This window comes from Protopterus annectens, chromosome 16.part0 (genome assembly GCF_019279795.1).
Source record: "Protopterus annectens isolate FY-2018-M chromosome 16.part0, PAN1.0, whole genome shotgun sequence".
NCBI lineage: Eukaryota > Metazoa > Chordata > Ceratodontiformes > Protopteridae > Protopterus > Protopterus annectens.
This window is the reverse complement of record NC_056750.1, coordinates 228,596,487-228,611,230: the sequence shown is the minus strand read 5'-3', so window position 1 is coordinate 228,611,230 and position 14,744 is coordinate 228,596,487. Positions and strand designations below refer to the sequence as shown.

The 14,744-nt window shown below is 37.0% G+C and overlaps 1 gene segment (V, D, J or C); it reads left to right on the top strand.

The window, feature by feature from the left end:
* Nucleotides 1-11,184: 11,184 nt before the first annotated feature.
* Nucleotides 11,185-12,214, top strand: LOC122790572. The segment is given in 2 exon segments: nt 11,185-11,299; nt 11,826-12,214. Coding segments are annotated over 2 exon segments (474 nt in total).
* The last annotated feature ends 2,530 nt before the right edge of the window (nt 12,215-14,744 follow it).

Below are 14,744 nucleotides of genomic sequence, written 5' to 3'. Positions count from 1 at the left end.
CATTATGTGGCAGATCCTGGTGCCTGACAGGCAGCTGACAGTTACTTTCTATTTATTCAGCCTAGTGAGTGGGACATCAGTGTGCCTCACTATTGAGTCACCTATGAGTAGTGTGTTGGGCATGCTGTTTTGCTGTACGGGCTTTGATTGAGTGGTACGCTGTTTACAATAGTTATGTGTCTCATGATTAGTGTTGTGTTCTGGTGGTTAAGTGCATTTCTGCCTTGGAGGTCTCTGCTGTTTGGGTAAATTTTTATTGAGAGCCTCCACAAAGGTGGGTGTGTGGTTTGTGTTTTTATGTGAAGGCAGTGCTGGTGTGTGTTCTGGAGGGCTATGTGTTCCATGTGGTGTGGTGCAAGTGTTGACCTTCTCTTTTTGACCAGCTATTTCGGTCTTGGCTGGAGAGTGTGTGGCTTCCAATTTGGATATATAAGTGCATCTCTCACAAGTCTGAGTGTTAGGAGGTAAGAGAAGAGGGTTGTCAGTGTACATGAGGCAGTTGCTACATTGCTTCAGGATGCCTAAGTTCACCAGGCTAATAGGAGAATGCAAAGGGAACTGACCTTTAGACATGCCTAGAGGGGTGGGCATTAATAATAAGCACTGGAGCTGTTTTCTTGTAGAATGTTTAGTTCTGGTAGCACTTTTGTGTGCTACAATAATTGTTACAAGACGTCTGGTAAAGTGCTAGACTAATAAGCTAGTAAAAGTGCAGGAGAGGAGAGAACTAGCAGAGCTAAGGGAAAAATTGAAGAGCAAACTTTGGCACCACTCAGAAGATTACAAACAGTCCTGGATACAGAAAATCTGTATCCAGGACTAGTTACAGGGAAGGTGGAAAACAAGCACTAATGTGGGCTTTTAAACCAGAAAGCTGAAAGAGATGGAAAAACTGCCCGGTACTTTTACCTTAATAGATCAACAGTCATATGAAGTAACAGGGGATGTTTGTATTACTGTCTGTATAAGCGTCAGTAACTTGGGAGGAAATCCATAGCAGTCTTACAACAAAGCCAAAAGGAAAGCCAATTTCTCTGGCACCGGTTGGTTGAAGACACATGTAGTTTCTGAGGTGAATGGTGACTTCAGAGGTTTAGTCATGCTGAATACAGTACAGTTGTTTTCACACCAGATCTGACACATGGGACCAAATGTCTTAACCGCTACGTGATTTTTCTGTGACTGTGTTATAGTTTGCGATTGTGTGGCACATAAAGATTGCAGTAGCGGATGTAAATGTAATGTGTTCCTGAATAAGGGGCACTCTGTTTTGTCAGTTGCTTTAGCTGAGTCTGATTTTTGGAGACTTATTCCAGTAGTTGATTACTTGAGTAAACAGTAGGATTTGGCAGGGGTGTAGCTAAGATTTTCAAATTTGTACTCACAGCTCTCAAACTGCTACCCCCCCCTCCCCAGCCAAGCTACGGCCATTCTCGTAATTCACGGTTCGCTCTTTTAGTGTCGATGAAGAGGCATTCGCTGTAATGCCTCTTCAGTAATATAATATAAATTCACTCAAATTCGGTTCCTTGAATTGAAAATTAACCTGAAAGTCAGTTCTTTAAAAGATGAAGCATGGTAGTCGGGGTAGAGAATTTATGCTTTTGTTTTCTCTAACTAAGGTACAGGTTTTGAGCTTGAGTAAATTACTAACCACCTGCTACCCCAAACTAGGATGTTTCATTCACACACACACCCCTACCTACCTACCTCTTAGTGCAAGAAATATGGACAAAGCCTAAAATAAACAGGGACAGATATTAAATAATGCTCTCATGAACTTAGAAAATTGCTAGAATAACAGGATTTGTGCTAGTATGAGAAAGTTGCTAGAATATCAGGATTTGTGCTAGTATGAATTTTTCTAAAGGGCGTGAAGTCTGAAACTCAAATATCTGTCATTATTTAGCAACTTCAGCCTTCAATGATTTTCTGGAAAATCACAAAATTTATGAGGAACAGACAAAAATATGGGGCAAAATCTGGACATTCTGCAAAATTTGGGCAGTTGAGAGGTATGCTACCTACCTAACATACACACACACACACACACACACACACACACACACACACACACACCACACACACACACACACACACACACACACACACACACACACACACACACACCTTTCAACCTCTTAAAGCAACAAACTCAAATAAAACTGAGGCAAAGGCCCAAAATAAGGACATTTTTAAATATTGCTCTTAAAAGATAATAGAATAGTAGTAGGTCTTGCATTAGTATGAATTTTCTGAAGGGTATGAAATCTGAAACTCAAATGTCTGCCATTATTTTCTAACTTCAGTCTTTAACAATTTGCCACTAATTTGCCAGAAAACCGCAATTTTATGAAAAACAGACCAAAAATGTGATGCAAAAATACAAAATTGCCAGACAATACAGCTGGGAACCTGTCAAAGAAAGGACACCATTTTAATATGAGCACAGTTAACTTAGAGCAGCTGACAAAATTAGAGAATCTACATGCATTCCTGAAATAAATGTAATATATAACTCTGATCATTACAGTTATTTATAAAAGTAAACCCTCCACGTTTTCTTCCAAAATTGCTATTTTGCGGAGAGATTATTAGGGGGAGAGCAACACTTTGAGCCAAAATTGGGGACAGTTGAGAGGTTTGGATATTCCTAATTCTGTAAAGCAATTTATTTGCACATACCTCTCAACCACTTAATGCAGGAAATCTGGACAAGACCGAATATATTGGGAGAACATACAAACAGTACTAAAAATTGATCTTGTAAAAACTTAAGACAGTTGATAGAATATCAGGTCTTGCTTTAGCATGCATTTTTCTGAAGATTATGATGTCTGAAACTTAACGTTGGTCATTATTTAGTGACTTCATTCCTAAATGATTTGCCAGAAAAGTTTTATTTTGCATTTTACAACACAAACACCAATAAATATCTGCTAAACAAAGCAATGCAGTCTCACAATGAAACTAGACTTAGCATTAAAACTGCTCTGCCCTTGAAACTCACATTCATTGAAACAGCATTGAAACCTACATTAAAAAAATACATTTTGCCAGTGGCAGATAAAGATTAACCTTGGGCTGTTTTCAACTCATAGGCCCCTTGCACATGAAACACATACATGCTCTTTGATACACCTTCCATCATAAAAGTCTACTCAAACTTCTACAGTCCAACAGTATCAATAAATATGCACAATCTCTGAACTAGTAAAATCCATCTACATAATTCCACATTAGAGAAATATGTAACTAATGAAGAGGCTGCTGCTAGCAAACAACTTTATATTTCATGGTTTCATCTACAAATAATGTGCCTGTTGCCCTTGAGGAATAAATCGCCTATGTTGCATTAAAACAATGATACACTAGTAATATTGCAATAGGGAATGGATAGCAAACTGATAACAGGTTCATAGTTACTACTAGATATCTTCGCCAAAATGGACTACAGCACAGTATCAGCAATGCACCTACATACTGTGGGAGAAGAACCCACAGCCTTCTGCATCAAACACAAGTACACTGCCTGTTGTGCTATTAACAGTACAAACAGACTCAGCATAAGCAGCACTGAACTTTAGTTCCCCTGCAGATCTCAGCTCCTTGTCAAATGTCGACACTCAGCTGTATCTCTGAACTTTGCAGCACAACAAATCTGGAAAAAGCCAACATTTATTGGGGGGGGGGGGGGAGACAAAAGCCCAAAAAACAGGGACACATTTTAAACATTGCTTGCATAATTTTTGAAAGTTGCTAGAATTCTTGAACCCAGAACCATATGCACTATAGTCAGTGCAACATACCACTATGCTAAATCAGCAGTTTGAAAAAACAGGAAGACAAACTTAATGGCTATCATTTAGATAGCTCTCAACCTCTTAGCACAAAAAAACCTGGACAAACAAAACCAATAATGAGGGAATACAAATTCAGTTCTCACTTCAAACCTTAGCACAAAAAACCTGGACAAACAATAAAAACAATAATGGGGGAAATACAACTTCAGTTCTCACTTCTCACCATAGCTCACAACTGTTAGAAAAGCAAATCTGAACAAAGTTCAGAAATGGTGGTGGTTAGGGACTTTAGGCTCTTCTTACCCTAAAGCAAAGGTATAGGGTTTGAGCCTGAACACCTCTAGCCAGCAGCAGCAGGTGTATTATGTGGGGGGCATTTACACACACAGTGGATTGATTGCTTTCCAACACACTTTGTGGATTGAAGTCTTCTTAGAATTCTGAATGAGTTATTGTAGATGTGGTCTTATCACTCCATAGTAACAACTACATTTATTCACATTTCTACTACTGACATTTTCTTCAATGTTATATGAGCCATCTCCCCCACATCTGAAATGAATTAACACATTACTTGCTGCATTTTCATTTCACAGAAAACAGCACATATCTTTCTGCAGTTTTAGATGTGGAAGCAGACAACTGAGGTTTAGACATTATGTCATAAACTAATAAGTGATCTGCTAAAGTTACTAAATTATCAGAGTCCTTGGGATCATTTTGTTTTACTCATTTTCTTAAAAATTAGGCAAAGCTATTTTAAACCTGTCCGTTACTAAAATTGCTAACACTTTACATTTATTGTTCTTATGTTCTAGTCATAGCTTTGAAATGTTTTTCAAGGTATTTATGCACTACCAGAACCTTTTCTGTCAGCTAGGATAACAAGATATTTGTCAAGAATATTCTGACTGCATTCACTGTAGTGCCATACCAGTCAATCATGACCAGGCTGGATTCCAGATCATGCTCAGTGGTTAGCTTTTTGTGGCAGGCACATTATTGGGATTATTGTCTACACTGGTCAGCACAGTCACTTGTTGCTGTAGTTGTACCAGCTTCTAGTCAGTCTATTTTAGCATCAACCAGCATTTTTAATAAGACTTTGATGAATGAGGTCATTGGCAAGCACAAGGAGAGAAAAAAAAATTGCTGGTAGTCACAAAGAACAAGCAGTAGCGATATTTTTGGGGGACAATAGTAACAGTTCCAAATGTAATTAATAGTCAGTCATGTAATGCACTTGACAGCAGATGTATAAATAATAGTATATGGCAAGTCCTTAGCCAAGTGCCTCTGAGCACATGACCAATGCAAGTTCAAGGAAACATTGGAGATAGTAGATATAGAAAAGTATGCTTTTCATAGGTTCATAGATTGCCAGCCCTAGGGCCTATACAAGCCTAGCCATAACAATTCCCTGGCTATTTCTTCCCACAGTATTTACTTCCCTGGACCCCTGTCTAGCAGGGTGACTGACATGATTACTGGGGTGAATTTCCTATCTCCCATCCAATCATCAAGGTTCCTTTTGAAGGGGACCAAAGAAGTGCTCTGCTTGACATGTTTGGGCAGTCTATTCCAGAGTCTGGGGAGTCTCTAGGTTAGGAACCTATCCCTCCAGCATGTTTTGTTCATATTGTGATGACAAGGTTTAAATCCCTGGAGCATGTACCTATGAAGGCTTGGGATTTCTTTAAGTGTAGTAGCATGTCCAACAGCTCTGGGTTTGACATGGCCTTGTTATGTTAAGCAGAGATCGCCTCTGAGTAGACAATATGCGACAGAGTATAGGCAATGTTTTTTTAGATGGTCAGCATAGGGCATCTGCTTTAGGCCTGTGATTCTTTTAGTGAGGTATTTCTCACTATTCTATAGACTTATTTATTTAAATGAAAACATCAATTTTCTTGGTTTTTAAAATTAACAAAAGCAGTGCATTCTATTTTTCTACAACACATGTGTACAGTATATGTAGCCCTTGCAGCAGACTGTACATGAACGAAAAGTTCAAGTTATTGGCATTAACCAGGCCCTGATTCCAGTTTCCACTTCTGAGTGTTACTGTATGTCTACCAGGTATACCTCTCCAATTTTCCATATTAGGATCATGTACTCCATAACTTTGTGGAATATAAACTCCTGCTTACCTCTCAGGTGATCTTCTACTTGAGGAGTTAATTTCTGCTGCCTACTTTCAAGCATCCTCCATATATACCACAACAATTCTCAGTTAATATCTTGTTAATTAACTAACACAGGCAAATTCCTGACTAATGCTGTGATAAGACACATTTAAAGGCACACACATTTTGCCAAACAGATCCCTAAGTATTTATGGACTAGTTAACTGATAAAATTCCTTCAACAATATGAACACTATACCCTGAATCAGCACTAGGACCACTTATTGCCATGATTTTAAGGTGCTCCAAATAACTCTCAACTGTACAGATTTTCACATAATGTCCAGATTTTTGCCTTATATTTTTGGTCCGTTTTTCATAAAATTGTGACTTTCTGGCAAATTAGTGGCAAATCATTAAAGATTGAAGTTAGAAAATAATGGCAGATTCATACCCTTCAGAAAATTCATGCTAATGCAAAACCTGTTATTCTACCAACTTTCAAAGTTTGTAAGAGCAATATTTCAAAAATTGTCCCTATTTGTGTCACTATTTTATGGCTTTGTCCAGATTTCTTACTCTTAGAGGTTGAGAGGTATGTTATACCACCTCAGTTTTCTTCTTTTGATTTGAAAGAACTGTTGCTCTATTCTGAGGAAGTACTACAACACTAAGTCTCCTACTGAGTCACTGAAAGTACTTGCAAAGTATCTATGGGCCAACGTAATTTTTCAGCACTTGTAGACATGACCTCATTCTCTCTCTCACTACTCACAGCTTGTGACCATAACTGAGGGGTGGGGACTGAGATGTACACAGACACAAGTCTTATCAGAACCCAGATCTTACTTCTCTACCATATATAGGTTTGACATCTGCAATGGTATGTCTGCTATTCCAGACCACTTGTCAGACTTATGCTATCGCTCCATGTCACACGTTAACAAGACCATGAAGAATGCATGATATCTTAGTGTTGCACATGCTATAATAATCTGGCCAATGGAATCATCTAGAAAAACATAGATGGCTTTTGAATTTCTAGAAATCACCATATGGAAACAGTGAGAGATTCCATGATGGAGACTATTACATCGTACTACGGATGATGAACCATTGTTACACTGTAAATTAATGAGTTTTTGTGCAGTAATTCACATACCAGACCAACAGAATATATTATCTGTCTATCAGAATGTATTATGAGACAACTGTAATGTTGTTGAGGCAATGACCATTGTTATAATGACAGATCTTTCCAGAAAGAATATGATGAGACTAACATTCCTTTGAACCAATCCTGTATCAAAAACAGCTTGTGTCTTAAATGTAATAGACTATGAAAAGGGAATGCCATATTACATCCTCAGTGAATGTGATGATGATGATGATGATGATACAGAAGGATAATGGTGTCACTTAAAGTTCCATGTTAACTTTATTTAGAAGAATGTAGATGACTGTCACTTTAACCTTGTTTAGAAAGATGTATATGCCTAATAGTAGCACCTGACTGTGAAGAAATATCAAACCAGACAGCAAGTATGTTAACCATACAAGATTATTCAAACCTCACATCCCCTAATCATACTACTTCTACATTCTGTAAGGAGTCTAAGAATACATAGTTTTGTCCAAAATAGCCAATATTTTTCTTAACGCTTCAGTCCCTTTTCATCCATTCTACTCAAATCTTCTATAAATTGTCAAGTATTTCTTCAATACCTGCAGATTATTTAATAAGCTGTTATATTTTTATTTGTTTATTTATTTTGATTAGGTATTAAGATTCAATCTTGACTTTCAGTTAGCATCAGTGTGGTATACATGCTTTCCCAGGGTGTGTGTGCACGTGTGCGTGTATGCATGTGTATGGGAATGGGATGGGATGTGGGTGTGGTGTGTGTACAAATACATGTGTGCATATGTATGGGGAGTTTTCTGCGTACTGTAGTTTTCTCTAACCACCAAAAATCAAGTCAGTGCATATTGCAATTATCTCTTCCATGCTCAAGGGTATGCCTCTAAAGGTCCCAAGGATCCAGTTGTGTATCAGGCTAAATTAGAGTTGAATATTACTGCTATTGTAGCCTCTGAACTGCTATCCTAATTTCATTTTCTTTAAATAAAATTTTTAATTCCCCTAATCACCTCCATGACTTCTACTCTTACCTTTCCTTAAATCTCCCAATGACTCCTTGCTGGGTATTCCTGTACCTTCACTTGGTGGGCATTGAACTCCTTGGGAAGATGACCTCAATAAGACTCATTGTTTAGACCCTGTGGACTGAATGATTCAATGGGGAGTGATGAGTGTGGAGCCAAGGAGCCAACATTCTTTTGGCAAGTGGTCAATGTCCCCAGGTTTAAAGAAAGCTAGTGTAATGGTGTCAGGATATGTTTGCAGTCCTGTTGTGTAAGAACATATTTTCTGAAGCTTGTGGTCTTCACCAGAGGTCGCATAGGCATCAGGCTTCCTCCTTACTCTGCATAGATCATCTGTTGCTTCATTATATGCCCCCCCCCCCCCAGGCTTAGCTTTGCTGGTAATGAGTCCATCACTGAACTTGGGTTGCCAGAAGTACAGACAGACATTTTGCATCTGTGCCATCAAGTTATCTCCTCCAAATGTCATTTTACTGGATATTTTTTCCTGCTGGAGTAAGATTAAAACATGCTATCTGTTCTTATGGCAAAATAAAGGAGCTGCAACAAAGGGTATAGAAGGTATGATTTTGTATAACATTTACACACACACACACACTGTTCGTGATGGATTGCCTTCACACTTTGTGACCAAGCAATGAAAACTAACAAACTGTATAAACAAGAAACCGACCACACTGACTTCAAAAAGTGGACAGTCTTACACAAAATAAAAGTTCCTTTGAAGTAAAGCGGCACTCACATTACATATGAATGTATAATCTGCTTTAAACAGCACTCCATTTCTGTTTTTGCCCAAATGCATATAGTTAAACGTTCAATTAAGTAATTAAAGAGTTCCTTTGGAATGAAACAGCACTAACATACATTTGCGTGTATAAAATGCTTTGAATAGCAGTCCGTTACTGTTCTTGCCCAAATATATGCAGTTAGACGTTCAATAAAGCAGTACAACGAAATTGTGCCTGCGTATATAAAAATCCTTTAACCGATACATTTCCTGCTTGCTCGCAGTGATGATCTATTTGCCAACACACTTGCTTGCCTTACAAACTACATTTCCCACACACTTGCTTGCCTTCCCACTCTTACCTGATTGATTGCCTTCCAACTATTCCTGCTCGCTTCGCACTGATAATCCATTTGCGATTGTCTCCCTCTCGCAGCCAGTCGGACATGATGTGAGCTCACTTCCGACTGGCTGGTATCCTCCTTAAAGGAGCCAACAGCTTTAAAAAGGAAGAAATATGTACGTACATTTTTTTTTTCAAAAAAGCTACCCCCCCTTCTAAAAAGTTGTACTGAAATCAGTACAGTGCGTATGCCTCCCGACGTCCCTGGGATTTGGCTAGGTTTGAAGTGCTTCTTTGCCCTTGTATTTTAACAGAGTCAGTTTCTCCAATGATGTTAGGGTCATTTTGTTCCCTTTTGGCACATTTGTGCCTTGGCCAGTGTAGAACAATGACCTACACTGACCAATGACCTACACTGACCAATCATGGCTTAGCCTGGGATTTTACAACCTACAGTGTGAAGAGTGAAGAAAACATTAAAAGTGCATAATGATTGCTACCTTGGCCAGTGCAGAGCAGTGACCTAAACTGAACAATGTAGGCGTAGCCCAGGATTTTACAACTGAGAGTCTAAAAAGTAAACCAAACATTAAAAGCTTGTAACAATTGCTTTCTTTAATTACTAAGTACTGTTATATTAATGTCAACATTTTGTTTGAAAAGTAGCATTTAAATTATTTATTATTTTGTATACATGAATGCCTGGTAATTTTTGGCCAACGGATGTTGCCTCATTAATGGAAAAGTACCAAACTGCCCAAAAGGCCAATAAACTACAATATCTGGGCCAGAAACCACTCCTCTTGTGGTAGATAGGCTACCTAGTGCTTACCACTTCCGCTGATAAGCTAGAAGGCTTCCCTCCAACACAGAAATGCTTGGTGGGTTCAAAAGCTTACATATAGTCCAGGATACAGCAAATCTGTATCTGGACTAGTCTAGTTACAGGAAAGGCTGGAAAAGCACAAACCCGGGCTTTTAAACCAGAAAGTTGAAAGAGATGGAAAACTGCCCAAACAGCCAATGTACTACAATTTCTGGACCAGAAACCACTCCTCTTGTGGTAGATAGGCTACCTAGTGCTTACCTCTCCCACTGATAAGCTAGAAGGCTTTCCTCTAACATAGAAAGTCTTGGGGGGCTCAGAAGCTTGCAGACAGTCCTGGATATAGCAAATCTGTATCTGGACTAGACTAGTTACAGGAAAGGCAGTAAACAAGCTTAGAATTGCTTTTTTGTTAGTAAAGTGGAAAGGGAGTAAGGAGAAGCAGAAGATAATTCAAGATTAAGAAACTAAGTGGGTTGGCCTTCTCAAATGTTCTTCCTGCATTAGGTAGAATGAGCTAATGACACTAGACTGGGAGGAGTGTCCCAGATCGAATATACAGTAGGGACTGGCAACTGCAAAGCCACCAAGTATAAGGACAGGATACCAATAGGGATGGAGAATGGGAAACTACACCAGTTATATGATATACTCCTTGGCAGGAAATCAGAACAAATAAACACAAACAGATGTTTATCAAATGGAGAAAAATTCCAGTTAATACCTCGCACACAATGAAATTAGCTAGAAAAGATTTACAAACAGTGTGACAGTAACAGGCCCTGTGAGGCAGACAATTTTAATACAAGCGATCAAATTAGTTTATAGCTATAAAATACAGTAAAAAGTATGCAGCAGACAATAAAAGTGCTATAAATAACTAGTAAAAATAAGCAAAAAAAGAGGATACTTTTACATCACAGATCAGAGTTTTGCTCAGTGCAATTCCTCCAATTTGCTCTGTGTGAAATGGCAGAAACACTCAACAAGGTAACGTCTTAAATAACAGAAAGTTGAAACCTGAAACAACTTTAAAAAAAAGCTTGAAAGAACCAATGAGGTGCTTACTGCAGGCATGTTGCATCTTGAACGGAAATGAGTAATGTGGCTTTCATAGTTTAGTATATATATTGGAGTCTGTTCTAAAAGCTGTCAGTATAATGATCAGAACAGGAATTTTCATTGTCTCAACAGATCCGTGCAGCAGACTTTTCATAAATATGCTCAAGCTCTGTGCTACACTTTTAAAATGCTGCTTTGTTGTAAGTTCAAGATATATCATCTGTCTTATATTTCTACTGCTGGGTAAGTTCCATAAGATTATAATTTTGCACATTGTTATATCAAAACACAGTAAAAACAATTTACTTGATATAGTATTTATTATTGATTTAATAATGTACTGTTTGCTGACTGGGTGAAAGGTGTGATATATATATATACGGACTTGTTTAATGCACAACCAAGGTATGTAACATAATACAGATGTGTACTTTGCTGGCATATGCAGTATGATAATATTAAACATGAAACTGGGAAGTTATATATAGTATAAAATAGCTCTAAAGATATAAAGTATTAGAAACACTGTCTAATCAGAACATTATAGCATAATCCTATATAAAATATTTACATTGTGCAAAACATCTGTCATGGTTTGTATAATTGTACAAATATCATTGATAGTATAAGTGTACTCATGCATCAAGATGCATTTTGTGAATAGAGAGTGTCATTACTAAACAGAAAAAAAATATATAGCAACTACCATTAAATATGAAACAAACGAATGGACCACGTTGTTAATTTTTTACTTGAATGTTTCAATCAGGTATTACTAATGGAGATGAAGTAACACAACTAGAGACAAGCAAAAGTGTTTCTGAAGAGAACAATGTTGTTCTGTCCTGCAATTTCACAGCAGCAGCACAACCATTCCTGCACTGGTATCAGCAAAAAGCAAATGGACCTTTAAATCACCTGGGTTTTCAAGTGAACAGAGCTAAAACTGAAGCAGGAAATGGTCGTTTCTCATCATACTTCAATGTGTCCAAGAGTACAGTATTACTGACTATCTCCAGAGCACAGCTGTCTGACTCTGCAGTCTACTACTGTGCAATGAGTGACACACTGAGTGATATCCCCACTAGCATCATACAGGAAACTATAACCAGGTGTTTAGGGGGATCAGAAATCAAGTACGGTTTCCTCAGATACTAAGACATGGCTCACAGAACATATATAGTACAGTCTCTCTGCTGTGCCCTTTCTCTAGACTCTGGAAACAACAGAATTATATTGTTTAAACATTTCCTAAAATATAATAAACCCTTTTGTTGTAGCAGTATTTTAGTGACTGCCTCTATTATCTGTTTTTAAAATTATAGAAGGAATATATTTTAAATTCCTTAGAATATTGATCAAAACAGTTGAACTAGAGGCCATGCAATTAATAAAAAAGCAGTTCTTAAATGGTACCTTATAGTTGATATTAAAATGTAACAGTAATACAGGCCTGAGACCATGAAACATATAAATTGGTTATTGCGAAATAAGGAAAGGGGAGGAGGAAGGAAGGAATAATAATATTATATTAATACTTTTTGAATCTCAATACACACTTAGATAAAATAGAAAGGCTGAAATTCTATGCTTACAGGCAAGAAGTATCATATATGAACCAACATGATAAGATATATCTCGTAATCTAGATAATAAAGATTCCCACACATGATAATAAGCATTAATGTATTTCACAATGAACTAAAATATTTATTAAACCCATTGAAAAAAGAGGTGGTAAGATGTTAGGACTACAATAAACTAAACAATTAATTTTCTGTGTTGAGTCAGCCCTAACTCTCATTTAAAAAAGTCCCTTGGTTTGATAACTGGCATTTTTTACCAGTATGGACTTGCAATGGCAGTGGGATATGGTAGTTTGCCTCTTTCATGATGATGTGATCCTTTACTTCCCTGTCAATCTCTACATGACTATATTTTTCTCTTTGATTTCTAGTATTATTTTCAGAACAGATCAACAATAAAGCCCAGGCCCGTCTTCTCTAATCCCTCCTCACAAAGAGCATTCCACAAACGGAGCTTAACCACTCCCCTCGTTTTCTCAGCCATCTTCTCTAGCTATCAAGCTACAAATCAAATTTCAGTTATCTAGGTTACACTCAAGGCTTTGTCCATATACACCAATGGGTCTAATTCACATTCTCTGAGTGTTTACTGAAATGAGAATCACATATGCAACTTATAATTCAAGTTAAATTAAGTAATTACTATTAACACGTACTTCTAAGCAAAAGACAGGAATTCATTTATATCACAGACAGAAAATGTAATACATATGGAATACAGAAACATAAAATCAGCAGATAGGGGTGACATGCCCCATTTAGTCTGTTCATTTCCATACCTTCTGGATAAGATGCAAACTGGACTTAATCATCAGCTTATTTATGTTTCTTTTTTCTTCAGCACATTGTAGGAGTTGCCTTGTATACACTTGTGCAGTCTTGAATTATGTAACTGGTTTTGAAGATCACATATCTTCATAAAAGCAGTTCCAGCAGCCCACTACCCTTTCTATAAAAATATTTCCTTATATCTCTCTTAAACTTTACACCTTATACCATTAGAATGATGTCATTCTACTTTCATAAATCTCTTTTCTGAATCAATTTGTCCACTTCAAGTATGAAAGTACATTTTTAAGTACTTAAGTGGTTCTATAATTTGTATTTTTTTTCATTTTTATTTATAAAATTCAGTTGATAACAAACAAACAAATATACTAACACTAAAACAGTAAGAGTTAATTTGCATTGGTAAAACACTGAATTTGTCAATATGAGAACTTATTAGATAAATAGAATCAATATTATATGCAGCAAATGTTTTGTTAACAGACAAAATTTTTAACAACAAGCTACTAAAATAGTGTATCTTAGTTATTCAGTTGTGTACAGAATAAACACCAGAAGTTAAATAGTTAAGACAAATTGGTATGCAAAGGGTACACATAAACATGGAACAGGTAGTCATAAAAGGATATAAAGTGATAAAAAATGTAGTATATGAGGTAATATGCCAGTTAGTGGAAAGTTAAATGGAACAATTGATAGTCTATATAAATAATTAAATAGTAAAATAATTAAAGGAAGGATTAACAAGCATATTGATTGAAAATTAATTAATCAAAGGATTAATTTAAGGGTTATTTAAAAGATTAATTAAAAGGCTGGTTAAACAGTGGTGACCTATTAGTATTTAAGGACTATAAACTACACTAGTACTGCCTGAAACCCCTTAACTAACAAGTAACCTATCTTATAGCAAAGTAGGTATAAATTCATTGGAAAAAAGAAAAAAAATACATACAGGTAGCCTTTAGCCTATCACTTGTACGTGCTAAAAATCTGAGGCCATCCATAAAATGTGACCAAAAAAGTTTAACTTATACTCAAAGGGAGTGGTTGTTTTTACTGGTATTGGTAGGTATTAGGGTAATATGAAGGGTAACAAACATCCCACTTTCACTAAGATGCCAGCTTAGTGAAACCAGCTCTGAAAGATTGCCTGACACTTTCCAACAGGAGGCTATATGAATAAGATCTTTTACCACAGTTGAGACCTAAAATAACCATTGTCTCCATTTGATTGGCAAGGGTTTTGAATCCTGAAATAGTCCCATCCAAAAAGTAGCTTACAAACATGGAAAAGTTGTTTGTAAGATACT